This window comes from Acomys russatus, chromosome 4, assembly GCF_903995435.1.
Source record: "Acomys russatus chromosome 4, mAcoRus1.1, whole genome shotgun sequence".
NCBI lineage: Eukaryota > Metazoa > Chordata > Mammalia > Rodentia > Muridae > Acomys > Acomys russatus.
In genome coordinates this window covers 52294727-52314101 of record NC_067140.1, presented here as the reverse complement: position 1 = coordinate 52314101, position 19375 = coordinate 52294727, and the positions used below count along the sequence as shown (strand labels likewise).

Below are 19375 nucleotides of genomic sequence, written 5' to 3'. Positions count from 1 at the left end.
CTACACAGTCAGTTCCAGGATAGCCAGAGATACACTGAGAGATTGTGAATCAGAAAATATACAACAACAACAACAACAATTCTCCCTCTACACTGACTGTATGTGAAGCCGTCACAGGCTCTGGCTGGCTCTCAAGGAAAAGCATGCCCATTTTCATTTTTGGCCAACTTGGACCAGTGCTCACAGGGTTCCAGCTGTTGTGCCCTAAAATTAATCCTTTTCCAGGATTTAGGCCTTTTCTTGTAGCCTTGCCCCTCCTCCAATATGTGGTTGATAACAGAGCTCAGACAAAATGATGCTTCGAGAAGTAAAAGCTAGTTCACAGGGTTATGCGAAACCCCGTGGGAGGGGAGTGGACTTGGAGAAGCTATTGCTAGAGTCAGGTTTATCCTTGGTCACAGAGAACTTTGAAATCTTGGGCAAGGAGCCAGTCTCATAGCTTCAGTGTCCTCTGACTGGAAATAAGTTGTCTTTTAAAGTATGGGGAAAGGAGACCATAAGAGTTCTCCATCCCTGTGGCATTAGGCGCATTCTAGCACCTTGTCACTGGTTTTGTTATGTCTTTACTCCAAACTTTTCAATGAATGTCTAGATAGATACTGGCTTTGAGCTAAAGGGAACAGCACAGTGGGCAAACGAGGGGAAGTGTGTCCTTTGCTTGAGTGATTTTAATGCCCAAGGACTTACGGCGGTCATCTAACAGCCCTCTCCTAGTCTGCCTGTGTCCAGCTTCATTCACTGAATACGTATCTACGGATGTGGGCTTTTGCTCTTCTAGAATACTCAGTGTGCCTCAGGATTCAGCCTCCTCAAACTCGGCTGCCTGCATTGCTCACCTAGGCAGGTACCTCTGTAGCTACCAGTCAGAGCAATGCCTGTGCTCTGAGTATAGCGAGCTCAGCCCAGGAAAGAATGCAGGATTTCCTTTAGAGCATGAATGAAAATCCAGCTGGAGACATCCTCACAATATTTCAGAGTCTTAAAAACAACAACAACAACAAAAAATGGCAGAAGGAGGCAGAGATTAGAGCAGGCCTTCAAACAACAACAGGGATAGCAGCCTAAGGGGATATTCTCAGAGCTGTGCAGCTGAAGTGGGCATGAGAGCCACGTGCAGGGCTTATTAGTGCTCAGACCAATGGGCCCCACACACCTAGCATTTCCTAGCCACTAGGTCTTGGGGTGGATTTGAGAATCTGCCTGTTTCTTTGCTGATACGGGAGCTGATGAACTTCATGTGAAGAGCTACTATTCCAGTTCTGTTTAACATAAACACGAGCTCATCATGGGATCGGTCAAGACCCTAGAGCAGTCTGGAGGCTTGCTCTAATCTCTGCAGAAGGCCCACATGTGAGCATGGTCACTCCATAGCCACCCTCCCTATATGTGGAAAGAGTAGAGGACTCTTCCTGGGGTCTACTTGATTTTAAGGCAGGTTCTTGAAATAAAGGGCAGGTGCCAGTGAGTTGAGAAGATTGCTCGGTCAGTAAAGCACTTGCTGAACAAGTAAGAAGACCCAAGTTTTTGTTCCTAGCACCCACATAAAAAGATGGGTGCGTGTCTGCATCTCAGTGCTGGGGAGGCAGAAGGCAGAGACAGGATGGCCCTGTGGCTTGGTGGGTGGCCAGTTACCAAATCGGTGAGCTCCACATGCAAGGAACGACCTGTCTTAAGAATGTGGTGGAGAGCTGGTGAGATGGCTCCATGAGTGACTGCTGCAACATGTGGACCTGAGTTAGGATCGTCAGCTGCCATATACAAAGACCGGTGTGGCTGGCGGTGCCTGTTACCTGTGCACTGTGGAGGACAGAGACAGGAGGATTGCTGGAGCTTGCTAGCCATCAGACTAGCACCAGGTTCAGTGGGAGACCTTATAAAGCAGACAGGAATAAAACAGGACACCCAAAATCCTCCTGTGGCTCACATATACCTTTTTATGGATGTGTACACTCCTGCTACATGGGCACACGCACATGAGCCCAATCACGTACACACTAACATAATACAATTAAATTTTTTTTTTTTTTTTTTTTTTTAAATTAAAGTGAAGTTTTTGTTGTCATTGTCGTCTTTATTTTTCTTTTTTTTCTTTTTTTTCTTTTTTGGTTTTTCGAGACAGGGTTTCTCTGTGTAGCCTTGGCCATCATGGACTCGCTTTGTAGACCAGGCTGGCCTCGAACTCACAGCGATCCGCCTGCCTCTGCCTCCCGAGTGCTGGGATTAAAGGCGTGCGCCACCACGCCCGGCTTTAATACAATTAAATTAATTTTAAGAAAGAGAAGGTGGGGTTATTGAGATGTCTCAGTTGGTAAGGGAACTTGCCACCTAGTCCAACAACTCAAGCTCGACAGCTGGAGGCCATGTGGTAGAAGGAGCGAACTGACTCCTCCTACAAGTATTCCTTTGACCTCTACGTGCACACCACAACACATTTTCACATAAGCAAATCCCCAAGCCTTGTTAAAAGTGTAGTCTTGGGACCAGGGCATTTTTTTTGTTTTTGTTTTTGTTTTTATTTTTTCGAGACAGGGTTTCTCTGTGTAGCCTTGGCCATCCTGGACTCACTTTGTAGACCAGGCTGGCCTCGAACTCACAGCGATCCGCCTGCCTCTGCCTCCCGAGTGCTGGGATTAAAGGCGTGCGCCACCACGCCCGGCTTAAGGGACCAGGACATTTTGATTCAAAGAGTCTGGGATGAAGCCTTGGGACCCACACCTTCAGCAATCTCCCTCAGGGTTATCTACACTTGAAGTCTGTGTGCCCCCAGGCCTCGAGTATTCCTTCTCATGTTTACACACTAATATGCCTTACATAAATAATCTATATCTTGCCCAAAATTTAGATCTTCACCTTGGTAAGAAGATTAGCAACCTTCAAAAGGAAATAATCAGCTTTAAAAAAAAATTTTTCATCATCAGAGATGAGCGTTGGATAGCAGCACAGTCACCCACATAGGCCATGGGAGCACTAAAGTCTCCCTACCAAGGAAAGCTTTCCCTGGTATGTTTAGAAGTGAGTGTGTGCATGTGAGCAATCTACCAGCTACCAAGAATAACCCATAGGTACTCTGTGGGTTCAGTTCCCCGGCATGACCACTGTCAGAGAGAGAGAGAAGAGCATTGGAATAATCACTCACCCTTCCAACCAGTGGCCCTGTCACTGAGGTTGTACACCTAGGTAGGACAAAAATAAGGAAGAGGCGATTCTTTTTCTCAAGTCCTCTACAGGGTTTAATGGTAACTTCAGGGGTTGGTGTCTGCACGGGCCATGTCTCTACCTCCTCTAGCACACACATTGTGCTGGTGTACACATCCTCTCCTGCACATTAACTAGATTAAAGCACAGGCCAGTGACCAACAGCCCTGTTTCACACAGCCTTGAAACATGTTAGCAGTATCCAGCCTTATTTACCATTGGCTTAGCTCCAAAAAGGACCTGTGGAAGTTTTGTTTAGGTTTAGAACATATAGTTGCTTTCAAACATTTTCTTTATGTTGTTCTTAGCGCTGGGTGCTAGACTTGGTTTGTAGTCCACAGATTAAAAAAAGAAAGAAAGAAAGAAAGAAAGAGAAAGAAAGAAAAAAAGAAAGAAAAAGATGCTATTTATTGTTGTCCTTGGGAAAGAAAAATTCCTCTTTTTGTAGAGATTAAAAGTCTTTTATTTGCATACGTATATGAGATTGTCAAACTTAATAAAAAGTATCCTATTGAGTATCTAGCTATTAATATCAAATCAGGCATGTTTTTGTTTGTAATTATTTATGTCACCGATCTAAATTCAAGTATTTCATAACATTTTTACGAAATGGACTGCTTTCCATTAAAATTCATGCAATGCTTCTTTCTCTTCAGTTTCAGTCAGTCATCAAAGGATGCTCGTGCTAGCTACATTTTTTTTTCTTGGACTAAACATAGTGAATCATACAGTCTGAGACGTTATCAGCCCCCTTTGCTTTTAAGGAGGAGAAAATGCACCATGGAGTCTCGGCGTCTCATTTCTTAAGGTCATTGATTGGGTTCAAAAGGCAAATGCCTTTTTTCGTTGAACTTCCCTCAATTAAGCCATTAACCTTTTGCAATAAGTGTATTCAAAAATCTATCAAAGAAAGCTAAATGAGATTTTAACAAAATCCTGACAATTTCAGCTTAAACATATACACAGAAACCATATGTGCTTAGGAAGAACTATATACACACAGGCATTGTTGACAGAGTGTGTTTTTCTATTTGGAAGACAGTGAAGGAAGGAGCTATTCCATACATAATCTGAAACGTGCATAGAGAACAGAGACCCCACAGCCAGAGACAAAGATATCTCTATCCACAGTGTGGAGACAGACAGACAGACTGACTTCAAACTTGGACTTGCAATGTGAATTTATTTTATTTTTTATTTTTTATTTTTGCCTCATCTCTGGGTACTGCTTTTCAAAATTGCCTTAGGCTACAGAACAGCACCTCAGATCCCCAAGGCCCACTGCCTGGCTCCTAATAGCCACTCTCCATCTGTGTCACATGAGCAGATGATGAGATCGCTCGAGTGTCTGTATTTTGGAGAGCACATCCACCCAGGTGAAAATGCTGGGGTTGCCAAGGAGCAGTCAGAAGCCATTAGTGTGGGGGAGAGTTTGCCTTGCAGCAGTTCCTTGGCACAGTGGAAAGTGTGTGCACACGTCCTCATGCAGGCTTGGGCATGTGTGTGCTTGTGTGTGTGTGTGTGTGTGTGTGTGTGTGTGTGTGTGTGTGTGTGTACCCCAGATGTGTGTACATGAGCATGCAGGGAAGGTCAACAGAGAAAGGCTAGATTCTATATATCTAGTATTCAAGAGCTAAAGGATTTTTTGTTCCTTGATCACATATTTGTTCTTTGACTACTGGGGCAGGGGGGATGGTGGTGGGGGGGTGGTGCTCTCTTGCTCTGTATGTGTGTTTCCCTCTTCCTCTCTGTCTCTATCTGTCTGTCTTTATCTCTCTCTGTGTGTGTGTGTGTGTGTCTCTCTCTCTCTCTCTCTCTCTCTCTCTCTCTCTCTCTCTCTTTATCATAACAGAAGGCAAAGAAAAAGAGAACAGCAACTTCGGGGTCATGCTCTAGTGTTTGGGCAGATGGAAGGGAGCTGCTTTGCCTTGGGGCAGGGTGGCTGTAACGAAGTGGCCTGTCAGTCTGTAAATAGTGAGGGTCATCCCTTCCATGTGATGGAGGGGATCGCATTGCAGTGAAAATGGAAATGTCAATAAAATTAATCTGCCAGCTCTTTGCTGTGGTTTTTCTGCTTCTTTGGTCAAAGAAGGTTGAGTTTTTTTGTTGTGTGTGGTTTTTTTTTTTTTTCTGTGAGAGAGCAAAAGGAACAGGTACCAGGAAGGCCATGAGGCTGACCCAGAAGTTCTAAGGCCAGTGCCCCAGTGGGCAGGAAGTCTGGGTGGAATATTGTTTGGGAGGAGGGAGTGGAGTTTGGGATTTGCTGGTGGATCTGCAGCATTCCTCGGGCAGCAACAGAGTGCCCAGCTCAGGCTACATTGAGCACAGAGTTTATTGTTTTAGGCTTTCTTGGACAAGGTTTTTACTTAGCGTGGGATTTATGGCATTTACTGCTAATGAATGTCTATTCTTAAATTACAAAAAAACTCATCTCAGCGCAATTCCCAGATGTCCTTCCAGGACCCCAGCTTCTTAAACACCAGCAGGGAGCATAAACTCTTCGCTTCTCTGTTTTCCTCTTTCGTGTGGCTCCAGGCTAATGATGTGCAAGGAAAACACAGGCATCTATAAAGCCCCAGTGCTGTCCCCGTATTCTTCATTTATTTTGCATTTGATTATGCCACAAGTCGGATCTTGTTTCTTTCCTTTTTTAAAAGTTATTAGTTCAAATATTAATGTAGGGATATGGCATATATTGCTACTCTTGATTGATGCCTTCCCAAAAACAGGAAGACGTGCTCGTATGAATTTTAAGAAAGTAGGGGTCCTGCAATGCCTTGCCAGAAGAGTTTTTCAGATACATAATTTAGATGCCCTCCAGGCAGGCTTTCAAGGCATTTTTGCCGGAGGGCAAGAAAAAATAACTCTGACTGTTAAAAGTAAATGATTTTTGCTAATGCACAATTAATGCCGGAGAAAAGCACAAAAGAGAAAGATGTTGATAAGAACTTCTGATTAAGTGAGCACCCTACCTTGATGTGTGTCTTTTTGTCTGGCCCCCTCATGATAATGATCACTGGCGCAGAGAGCTAAAAAGTTTTCATGTCATGCAAATGCAGAGCTCTGGGTCACAGGAGAAGTGTGTGAATGTGTGACTTTAGGAGATGACAGTTCTGGGAGGGGCTAAGCAGGCAGTGCATTATGTGCAATCAACAGTGACACAGCTACTGTCACCTATGCAGGCAGCCTAGAATATATAGACTACAGAACATTTAACTTGATTACCCGGCAGTCTGTGCTCACTATGGGCACAGGGATGTATTTCTACCAAATGGGCTTTCTCGTAGCGGTTTGCCCACACTGGGTTCCATAATTGACAAAGAGCTACTGCGCTGTGTCAAGTACACAATTATAATTGAATTAATGATATGGGCGAGTGTGAGACACACAAAATTAACATTTGAAGAGGCCTGGCTTAATTTTGTCTTTTACATATTTGTGTCTCCAATTATACTTTAATGAAAGAGAATATACCCCCTTAATGGATTTCTTTCAGCGAGCTTAGCTGAGCTTGTCATTAGCCTGGCATTGTTGTTGGCACCCTCGCTATGCTTGCTCTAATGGGTCTTCATTTCTTCCTGTTAGGCGATGGGTTAGACAACAGTGTAGCTTCACCTGGCACAGGTGACGACGACGATCCAGACAAGGACAAAAAACGCCAGAAGAAAAGAGGCATATTCCCCAAAGTCGCGACAAACATCATGAGAGCATGGCTCTTCCAGCATCTCACAGTAAGTTAAGATAAAATATTTAAAAATAATGAAAAGTGGTTTTTTGTCATTTTGCTAAGTTTTAGCAAGTCACATGGTCTCACAAAGGTTTATTTTTTATTTTGGTTTGAGTTCTGTCCTTTAAAAAAAAAAAAAGAACAAACAAGATTGCCTGCTCTCTCTTCCTTGGAATCTGTAACTCACACAGCAGTCACAATGTTGTCACTCATTGCCGTCTAAAGAACATTCTTTAGAAAGAAACAAGGCTTCATCTTAAGAGGCCAGCAATGGACCTTATTCAAAATGGCCCAACAACATATATGTAAGTGTTTACTGTGCTACAAGATATGAGCAACTACAGAAAATGCAGCTTCAACCAAAGGAGCATTGGTGATTCTCTTGCAAACCAAAGCCATCTCCTTCATGAGCAAAACAGTCATCTTGCCACACGTGTGTCCAAGCTCATCTCACTGAGTTAGTCTTAAAACACAGTGTGTGTGTATGTGGGTGCGTGTGTACACAAATGCAGAAGGCCTATAGGCACTCTAATGCCTTTGTTTGTCAGGTTGAAATTAAGGATTCTTTTTTCGCTGTTCAAATCCATTATCTTAAAAGCTAACCCTTTTCACTTCTGGGAAAAGATTAATATGTGCATGGCCTTAAAGTAACAATTTATATCATTGTGTTTGCAGTTACTTTTATTTGCTGGGATATACTGTTGATTCAAAGACTCTCATGACAAAAAGTGACAATATATATATATTTTTCCAGAAGAAATATGAGTGCTTATAACTTCCTTGTTTGGTTTTGATTTTCTGGTTTTTCGAGTCAGGGTTTCTCAGTGTAGCCTTGGCTGTTCTGGAACTCACTCTGTAGACCAGGCTGGCCTCAAACTCATAGAGATCTGCCTGCCTCTTCCTCCCAAGGGCTGGGACTAAGGACATGAGCCATCAGCCTGGTACATGCTTATATTGAACTTTCCATTTGGAAATTCTTGGAAAATGTCTAGGGATGTGTCTTGTCCTAGCATTGTTTTCAGACCAGTCTATCTACACTATGGCATCTTAAAAGAGCAGCCTGCTGATCGCTATTGCCCTTCTTTGGTTATGTGACTTGTGTGTGGTCACGCTGAATGACAGTATGGACCATGTTGTGGGTCCAGAACAGGGCTCCACTCTTATTTATGATGGTGGCTGTGGGTCTGCTCTTCTCACAGGGGTACAGGGGGCAAGGGGTGAGGTGTTGCTGGGGAGGGAGCAGTGACGGCTTCATACTTCTGAATCGGACATTTTTGACGCAAGGATGCCAGTAACCAGACTGAGGTGAATCGATCCAGCCTGTGGTGTCAGGATCATCTGGGGCGGGGATGGGGGGTGGGTACCAACAAGGCTGCCCTGGTAGTGGTTATTCTTGCCTTGGAGCTATGGCCATTTCAAAGGTCAGGGCCCCTGCACTGACTTGGCTTAGAGGAATTAGATGGAACATGCGTCTCTGGGCTGATTACTTAACCAAAGAGAAAATAATGAGTCCTAAGCAAATACTGACTAATTGAAAGGGCTGTAAATCCATTACATATTGGTCAGGGATAATCAGGAGTATTTAATCACTTTTATCTATTCAGAGCACTGAAGCTGCAACGGCAAAGCCCTCAACCTTGCCATGTGCTTACTCTTCTCATCATTATCAAAATTACTTCACAGCTGTTCTTTGCTATATCACCTCAGCTGGAGACTGGCTAACCTGTAAAATGTTTTTAGTTTGGGAGTCGAGTGAGCGCGAGGGAAGGGCTTCCTTGTTTTCACCTCGAGGTTTGTTGGCTTAAGGAGCTGGAGATGCTAGGAAGGACTGAAGCTTCCTGGACTGGCCACCTGCTTCATCCTGAGCAGCTTGTTTGGTGGGTTTGCTCCCCCCCCTCCCCAGGGCTCCCTTACAATGATGTCTTTCTTGGTTGAAATGAGACATTTCTATGGGTACTTCGCAACCATGCATATGTTTTCAGCCTCTGCCATGAAAACCAATGTCCCACAATGCCCACACCTTGGCGGATGCAGAAGTAGCATCTAGATGGTCAAGCCCAGCTGTCTGACCCAGCAGCTGCATGCTCGCCCCACCTGTGAGGGTGACTTTGCTCAGGTCTAAGCATCTTTAGCCCTTGTGTAGAGATCTCACAAGGTCTGGCATCAGCACTCTCAAAGTCAAGGTGGTGAAAGGGTTATGGAGAAGCCCAGGCTGTCTTTCTTACCTGTCTGGAAAGCTGTCAGATTCCCCCAGCCCTTCTGAATAGGAAAGGGTCTCTGCTCAGTCTGTGAGCAAACCTCATACTGAACCATCAGGAGCACTTGTTGCATTTTTTGCTTTGACCTGTCACAGATTCATCTTCCACCACACACTGCAGCCACCCCAGCACACACTGCAGCCACCCCAGCACACACTGCAGTCACCCACCACACACTGCAGTCACCCCACCACACACTGCAGCCACCCCAGCACACACTGTAGTCACCCCAGCACACACTATAGTTACCCTACCACACACTGCAGCCACCCCACCACACACTGTAGTCACCCCACACACACTATAGTTACCCTACCACACACTGCAGCCACCCCACCACACACTGCAGTCACCCCAGCACACACTGCAGCCACCCCAGCACACACTGCAGTCACCCACCACACACTGCAGTCACCCCAGCACACACTGCAGCCACCCCAGCACACACTGCAGTCACCCACCACACACTGCAGTCACCCCAGCACACACTGCAGCCACCCCAGCACACACTGCAGTCACCCACCACACACTGCAGTCACCCCAGCACACACTGCAGCCACCCCAGCACACACTGCAGCCACCCCAGCACACACTGCAGTCACCCACCACACACTGCAGCCACCCCAGCACACACTGCAGCCACCCCAGCACACACTGCAGTCACCCACCACACACTGCAGCCACCCCAGCACACACTGCAGCCACCCCAGCACACACTGCAGCCACCCCAGCACACACTGCAGCCACCCCAGCACACACTGCAGCCACCCCACCACACACTGCAGTCACCCCACCACACACTGTAGTCACCCCACCACACACTGCAGCCACCCCACCACACACTGCAGCCACCCCACCACACACTGCAGCCACCCCACCACACACTGTAGTCACCCCAGCACACACTATAGTTACCCCAGCACACACTGCAGCCACCCCACTACACACTGTAGTCACCCAGCACACACTGCAGCCACCCCAGCACACACTGCAGCCACCCCAGCACACACTGCAGTCACCCCAGCACACACTGCAGCCACCCCACCACACACTGTAGTCACCCCCCACACACTATAGTTACCCCAGCACACACTGCAGCCACCCCAGCACACACTGCAGCCACCCAGCACACACTGCAGCCACCCCAGCACACACTGCAGCCACCCCAGCACACACTGCAGCCACCCCAGCACACACTGCAGCCACCCCAGCACACACTGCAGCCACCCCACCACACACTGCAGCCACCCCAGCACACACTGCAGTCACCCCAGCACACACTGCAGCCACCCAGCACACACTGCAGCCACCCCAGCACACACTGCAGCCACCCCACCACACACTGCAGCCACCCCAGCACACACTGCAGCCACCCCAGCACACACTGCAGCCACCCCAGCACACACTGCAGTCACCCACCACACACTGCAGTCACCCCAGCACACACTGCAGCCACCCCAGCACACACTGCAGCCACCCCAGCACACACTGCAGCCACCCCACCACACACTGCAGCCACCCCATCATACACTGTAGTCACCCACCATACACTGCAATCACCCCACTATGTACTGCAGTCACCCCAGCACACACTGCAGCCACCCCAGCACACACTGCAGCCACCCCAGCACACACTGCAGCCACCCCAGCACACACTGCAGCCACCCCACCACACACTGCAGCCACCCCACCACACACTGTAGTCACCCACCATACACTGCAATCACCCCACTATGTACTGCAGTCACCCCAGCACACACTGCAGCCACCCCAGCACACACTGCAGCCACCCCAGCACACACTGCAGCCACCCCAGCACACACTGCAGCCACCCCACCACACACTGCAGCCACCCGACCACACACTGCAGCCACCCCACCACACACTGCAGCCACCCCAGCACACACTGCAGCCACCCCACTACACACTGTAGTCACCCAGCACACACTGCAGCCACCCCACCACACACTGCAGCCACCCCAGCACACACTGCAGCCACCCCAGCACACACTGCAGCCACCCCACCACACACTGCAGCCACCCCAGCACACACTGCAGCCACCCCAGCACACACTGCAGCCACCCCACCACACACTGCCGTCACCCCACCACACACTGCAGCCACCCCAGCACACACTGCAGCCACCCCAGCACACACTGCAGCCACCCCAGCACACACTGCAGCCACCCCAGCACACACTGCAGCCACCCCAGCACACACTGCAGCCACCCCAGCACACACTGCAGCCACCCCAGCACACACTGCAGCCACCCCAGCACACACTGCAGCCACCCCAGCACACACTGCAGCCACCCCAGCACACACTGCAGCCACCCCAGCACACACTGTAGTCACCCAGCACACACTGCAGCCACCCCAGCACACACTGCAGCCACCCCAGCACACACTGCAGCCACCCCAGCACACACTGTAGTCACCCCAGCACACACTGTAGTCACCCCAGCACACACTGCAGCCACCCCACCACACACTGCAGCCACCCCAGCACACACTGCAGCCACCCCATCATACACTGTAGTCACCCACCACACACTGCAGCCACCCCATCATACACTGTAGTCACCCACCATACACTGCAATCACCCCACTATGTACTGCAGTCACCCCACCACACACTGCAGCCACCCCAGCACACACTGCAGCCACCCCACCACACACTGCAGCCACCCCAGCACACACTGCAGCCACCCCAGCACACACTGCAGCCACCCCACCACACACTGCCGTCACCCCACCACACACTGCAGCCACCCCAGCACACACTGCAGCCACCCCAGCACACACTGCAGCCACCCCAGCACACACTGCAGCCACCCCAGCACACACTGCAGCCACCCCAGCACACACTGCAGCCACCCAGCAACTGCAGCCACCCCAGCACACACTGCAGCCACCCCAGCACACACTGAGCACACACTGCAGCCACCCCAGCACACACTGCAGCCACCCAGCACACACTGCAGCCACCCCAGCACACACTGTAGTCACCCAGCACACACTGCAGCCACCCCAGCACACACTGCAGCCACCCCACCACACACTGCAGCCACCCCAGCACACACTGTAGTCACCCCAGCACACACTGTAGTCACCCCAGCACACACTGCAGCCACCCCACCACACACTGCAGCCACCCCAGCACACACTGCAGCCACCCCATCATACACTGTAGTCACCCACCATACACTGCAATCACCCCACTATGTACTGCAGTCACCCCACCACACACAGTCACCCCACTAACTACTGCAGCCACTCATCCTACACTGTAGCCACCTACCCATGATTCCTTGGCACTTGTGGGCCAACTGCGTTATAAACCTGACATCCCTTGCTGGTTAGAATGTTGACCTAGCTAAATAATCACAAGACTTTGTGCAGGATTCTTTGTATCATTAAAAATTTCAACAACTTCTTAAAAAAAAAAAAAAAAAAAAAAAAAAAGGATTCAAACAACATGTGTCTAGGAATCAGGACATTTTAACTTCTGTTTTCCTCTGGACAGTCTGATGTCTAGTTTAGCCCACTAAGTTCCCTAGATTTTTCTTCACTCCATTTTTCTAATGAGAGAGCCATGCCATAGCCTCCACAAGTCACTTGTGTACACCTCTGCATCTCTGCCCAGGGCTTTAGGCAGAGCATGCCCCAGCCCCACAGCCATCTTGCTATTTCCTTCTCTTTTCGCTTTTCACCAAGTGCTTTCTTTTTCTCCTCTCCATGACCTTCTTTCACACATTGCCCTCTTTCATGGCTTCCTCCCAGTGGCTTTGTCTCCTGTCTTTCTCTCTCTGTTCCCCTCCAGGCCTTTTCTGCACCTCCCTTGGATCTCAGAGAAATTCTATCTGTCTTTCACTTTGAAAATGTTTTCTCTCTTCACCCACACTTCACTCCCACTGCAGAGAAGAGACCCAATAACGTTGATGAGGATGGTCTTGTAAAACTTTTACTTTCCAATCTTTAATGAGCTGAGAGATTTACTCAGCTGTAATTCTGAGCTCAGAAACCAAGAATAGAGCCCCCTAACTAGCGACATGTTAATTTAGACCTCTTTTCTTACATGCACTAACAGGCATGAGGGAGTCCTTGAAAATAGGGATGCCCCGGTATATTTCTCTGTCGTTTAATGAATTTCAACATTCAAAGTGAAATGTTGGCTGGAACTCACTGAAAATAGATGTGGCCTAAATTATTATTTCGTGTAAATTTCTTTACACGTGTGGGATTCAATGCACATTCTTCTATTATCAGTCTCTTTAACATTATTTCAGACTGGTCTGTCCCCCTTTGTGCAGTGTGACCTGTTCTTGTAGTACAATAATCCCCGATGTACCCTTTTCTCTTTCTTTCTTAAAAAAAGAAGCTAATTGAATTATCTCATTATTTTAATTTGTTAAGCAAATGTATTTTGCATCTCAGGATGTGTTCTTATACAAGGGGGCTGCAAAGGCTTTGCCCCCTGAATGGGCCATTGGCCCATTTTGACATTCATGCATTCATTAACTACCAGAACATAAAAGAACTCTGGGTGTATTTTTTTTCCAAACACCCAACCAGCATGAAGCAACTTTCCCCAATAAGCCACAGGGGTCTCTCTACATATGTTCTCAACTGCAAGCTATTGTCACCTATTCTGAATACCTCAAAAGGCCTAGAGGAGGGAAAAAACTCAACTCAACAAAGGCCAACTGTAGCAATTGTGAAGTCTTAGTCTCAATATGACAAAAATCATTAACCTTCCATTTTCTAGGAAGAACAAATTCCAGTACAATTGTAACAGTTGAAACAGTCTCTCAGATTCCTATGAACCAAGGTTAGGGGAAATGATAATCAATTTGCTGATAATTGATTATGTTGGAGAAAATATTTAAACTGGAAACAAAGTTGAATTTTGAAAATTGAGCTCTTTGATGAATTTGTTTCCATGCTCAGAGCCAAGCTTTTTTGAATTTGTTTAATCTCATGTTAAAGGATTACTCTCTAGTTTCTAGGTACTAGTTTTCATGACGTCCATTAAAACAATATCCTCTAAAATGTAAAAAGCTTTTACAAAAATAAACCCATTTCTTCTTAGAAATTCAGTGAGCAAAACTGTTGAACTCCCATTACTTTTGTCCACTTGTGGCTAGCCCTACCTGGCTTATTCACCCAGAGAAATCTAGAGGAGATGGAAGAAAAAAATCTGTTGGAAATAAAATTGCATTTACCAGAAAGTAAACAAGGAACCAAACAAATAAAGAAACAGCAAGAGGACCATCACAGCAATGTATATTCTCCTTATTAATGCTTGGAGATTGTAAAATTATAAAAGCAAGCCTGACATTGCAGCTTTTTATTCTGCTTCAAAGATACTTAAAAAAAAAAAAAAAAAAAAAAAAAAAAAAAAAAAAAAAAAAAGAAATGGCAAGAAACAACCCCAGGCTGACACTATATAACCATGAAAAGGCTCCCATACACAGGCTCATTTCAATCTAGTTGGATACAAAAGGTCTGAACCAGTGGGTGGACCTGGTCATCTGATGTTACCGTGTCCTTTCCTGGCACTGTGTGAGATAAAAACTGGACTTTGACATAGAAAGCCCAGAAGGAGAGAACATATGTCACCCCACCTTTTAAAAGCAGTGTCTACATTTAACGGCCTCTCATGGTTACTGGCTGGCAGGTAACCTCAGAGGAAGAGAGCACTAATGCCAACTGGGAACCATTAGACCATGGTGTTCCTGGTCCTGGTAGCATGCACTTGCAATCCCAACACTTGGGGGACAGAGGACAGAGAAAAATCCCAGGCCCAAGTCTAGCTTGGGCTATATAGGCTAGACTTGTCTGAAAAGAATAAAAAGGAAAGATACGAATATTTGATGATCTTTCTGACATAGGGAGGGGGTAGAACTTTGGTCAGGATAGTTCAGAGAGCCCCCATGAGGCCTGCTTTGGTAGCAAGGCTCTTTTTTTTTTTTTTTTTTTTTTTTACAGTTTGGGTCCTAATTCTGTGGGATCGGAACTTGCCCTGCTCTTCACAGAGTTTGAGTCTCGGCTTTCTGAGCTTCGCTGGCCTATGCTTTCTCTAAAGGAGTCATTTAACATAAGGTGCTTTGATTTGGGGTTTGAGCTCCAAGATTTTGGGAAAGTTGTGCAGCTTCTTCAAAAAAAATTTTTTTTAACCTCTAGAATGAAACTAGTGAGTCTGTAGTGATCTCCGGAGCACCTGTGTGCATTGCTGTACAACCCAGACAGTGTAGCCAGTGCCATACACAAGTGTGCTGAAGGGATTTTGGCATTTTTATCCTTTGGTTGCATGCTTGGGTTTTTCAACGGCTGGAGGCCTCAATAGGGTTACTTACCTTCTTACCTAAATGTCTCTCCCTGTTCTTTCTGTGCACCTGTACCGGTGAAGATCCCACGACCGTTTCTGTCACTGCACACCTCTTTGAGAACCTAGAGTGCTTAATAAAAGCAAAAGTGCATGGACTTTACTTATTTCTACTTGGAAAACATAGCCACTTAATGGTTCTGAGACTGGTCTACTTAATATTAACAGCTGTAGGCCAAATGAACTCCAAATAAGAAATGTTAGCCTTGCTTACGCAAAGAGATATCAGGCAGTCTTTCTTATACCTGGGGAGGCAAATGTGCACTAAATACAAGCTGACCTCCCTGGCAAAATATTCACAGAGAGAGGTGAAGGCAGAAGCTACAGCTGAAAGGCACCAGGAGCGAGCGAGGTCCTCACCGACGTACAGGCAGGCCAACAAGGCTGCCCCTCGCCTTTGCCTCGGCATTGTTTTTCTGCTTGCCAGGAGAAAACATCTGTGAGTTATTTGAATGGAACCTTATACTGGAGATCATCTGAATTGGTGTCATCTCTGTTTAATTTCAGGAAATGATGTCACAATGCATTAAATAACATTGCAGGGTGATTTATTTTCCCATGGACGTGCTGCCCTAAGCATTCCTCTTTTCTTGCCGTGTTTCCAATTAACTGTAAGCTTGAATGTTCTTCCTACTTTATAATGATTTTGAGGGGTGGGTGTGGGGGCGGGAGGCTGGGGGTAGGCAGAGGAGTCATTTCAGAGGTTGCTGAGGTTCAGAGCTAATGACACATCTATCATATCCTTAGTGGGACAGGAGGGTACTGAGTGCCCGGGCTGTGATCACAGTGGTAAGCTGGAATGCCGTTGGTTGGTTTCAAAGAATTTCTGGGAAAGAAAGCCTGAAGGGTCTGGTGCTAGCTGTTTAAAGAACCTCTAGATAATTCTATTAGCGACCGGCGTGCCGTAGCTTCTGCCACTCAAGTCTCAGTGCGCTCCCTTCTTCAGGAAAGAATAGAGGACACAAGTCAGTTCTGTGTGCCATCTGTTGTCGTTTTTTATAATTTCTCAAATTAAAGAGACAGACCAAAAAAATTTAGTATTGTGTTAAATCTTAGAAACTCCCCTGGAAGAAAGATGATTGCAGCCAAATTGGCTGCGTCTTTCTTGAAAGGGCAATTGCACGTTGTGGCCTTTCAGTAGTCCTGACCGGGTGTTTAGAACAGGGTGATGCGGCCTTCTCTGTGGAGAAGCCCAGATGTGGTTGTGGATGTGGCCTCTTTGCCTCTGTCTCTGTGGTGCTGGATAGAACTAGTTACAATAGCTTCTATAGTAGGTGACAGGGTGCACAATCTCCCTGTCAAATGATTTCAAGGTGTAACAAGATGTTTTCTGCTTTTGAAACCATGTTTCTGTGTAGTTCTGGCTCTCCTGGAAGTTACTCTGTAAGACCAGGCTGGCCTCAAACTCAGAGATCTGCCTGCCTCTGCCTGCAAAGTAATAGGATTAAAGGTGTTGAGCTACCATGCCTAGCAATGACAAGACATTTTAAAGTACAGCTGATGGTACCATTTTAAACGAGAGCTCACCTGAGAAATTTAGTACTCAATCTAAAAGTTACCAACTGACATTAAAAAAAAAATCAGTAACTCATAGCCAGAGCATAAAGGGTTTTTAAGACACTGGGATGTACAGATCTGTCACAGAGGATACATGTGTTGAAACACAGAGTATCCACTGAACCAGAGCCTAAGGTTCTCTATGTATTTCAGAGGCTCAGCACTTTATTTGCATGAGGCTCTAGCTTGAACCTTAGCACAACAGGAAAAAGGGGGTACCCTACTATAAACTGTGAGCCCTGGATGATGGTGCTGTTGGTGAAATTCATCAAATGGGACCCATGTACTGTATGGTGGGGGATGTTGATAACGGGTTGTAGTCAGGGCTGGAGGAAGATGTATACATTCAGAGGCAGGGATGATAGAGGAAATAACCAAGCCATGTTCTCGCTTCTGCTAGGACTCTAAACTTAATCTTTTTTTTTTTAAAGTCTATTTTTTAAAAATAGGTAATTGAAAAATGAAATGCTTATTAAATTGCCATCAAAAAGAAACTAAAATAATTGTACCTCAAAGTTTATCACCCAGTTTCATAAAATATCACCTGAAACATCATTGTTTAAAAATACGCTAAAGCATTCAAGGAGATGGAGAATTGAGGACCCTTGAATAAAGGAAAATAGAAGGCATGTGCATATTTGAATACTCAGCTATTTAAAACCTCCAAGAATAGAGTGCCATTACATGCTGTTTAGTGAGAACCTTGAATATTCATCCAAATTATATGGAAAAAAAAATCCATTTCCTTCCACGGGACCACAGTGTGCAAGTGTCTTTTGGGCAGAGGGGGAATTCTCAGAAGCTGAAGATCAAGGTGACAGCACTATGAAAAACTATGACTGTCCCCTGGCTTAGCTGCGGGGATAGTAGACAGTGAGGTTACTGTTGGGGACTACTTTGACTTTAGTGAGTGTGACTGTACAGGCATCAGGAGGTTGCAGAGACCATGCCTCACCTGTGCTGTGGCCTGCATTGGCGATTTGGAGATGCTTCGGAAGGGCAGAGATACTCCCAGTCTCCCTGTTCCCGGGATGAAGTAGTGGCTCAGGAAGGAGGCATTAGGTTGGCAGAGTAGACGCTGTCTACTGCATTTATGGGTCACGTGCCGCTGTCTAAACTGATTGGCAGCAGTTGTTGCCGCATGCAAAGTCACTGACACCCTTTAAAGGTATATTATCCCCTTAAGATGTAATTATGATTCCACTTTTATGCTTTTACATTCCGTCCTTCGTGTTTTGAACTGCCAAGAACCCAAGTCCGCCAGAACTAATTTCAGTTGTTTTTATTTAATAGTAGATGAGTTGTCAAGCCACAATATAATGGCAGATAATTTTTCTTAAACTGTAGTTTTGCTTCTTGCTTATAACGGATAACATGAACATCGGTTGAATCTGGCTTTAATGTGTATACACACACACACACACACACACACACACACACACAACTCAAGAGATGAGAGCTATGAGATTCTGACATGATGAGCAATGAAGCGATGCTGTTATCTAGTTATTCTCAGCATTATAGGCAGCTAACTAACGTGGGCCAGTAACCAGTCCTCTTCAGGCATCCCCACAGACTCATTTGGCTCTGACTTGACTAACATAGTCAGATAGCAAAGATCCTCTCTTACAACACTTCATTTCAACAATCAGTTCTCACAAAACTGTCTAGATTTTTTTCCTTAGTCCTCTGCCATCACAAATATTTCAGAATTAGTTTTGACTTAAAAATACATAGCAATTTTACAAGGGTTATTTGACGAAGGGAGAGTCTCATGGTTGGCCACGGTACGATGGCAACCCAGAGTTCATGTGGTGATCAGAAGCAGGCAATAAGCACCCAAGTACCCTGGGGTGGTGCGACAGGAGTCACTCTTATCCATAGAGGAGATGAATGCTGAATTATTCTCTGCAGGTTGGTGACAGCAAGGAACTCTCGATAAAAGCAATCTTATTTTTTTCCCCTATGGTGAAAAGTTACAGGCTCCATTTCAGTATTTCAGGATACCTGCAGGCAGCTCATGAGCGGCTCCATTTGCTTTAAACGCTGTCTTGCAGCGAATTAAAAAAAAATGGTTTGAGAACATGGGAATATGGGGTCATTATTGGTCAATTATAGGCTCAGTTTTGCATTAAGTTTCTGCAAAGCCGTAAGTGAAGGCCTGCGTGGCAAAGTCCCACTGATGGCTGGGTGACACTTTGATAAAGGCCCCTCTTCTGCCATAATCCGGCAGCCTTTTTGTTCTCTTG

At 46.3% G+C, this 19375-nt stretch overlaps 1 protein-coding gene across 9 annotated transcripts in view; it reads left to right on the top strand.

The window, feature by feature from the left end:
• Positions 1–19375, top strand: part of Meis2 (Meis homeobox 2) — a 201308-nt gene that overhangs the window by 57130 nt on the left and 124803 nt on the right. For all 9 annotated transcript variants that reach the window (XM_051144354.1, XM_051144356.1, XM_051144357.1 and 6 more), the window contains one exon: positions 6781–6926. In XM_051144354.1, coding sequence (XP_051000311.1) covers positions 6781–6926 — 146 coding nt within the window. The remainder of the gene's footprint in view (positions 1–6780; positions 6927–19375) is intronic.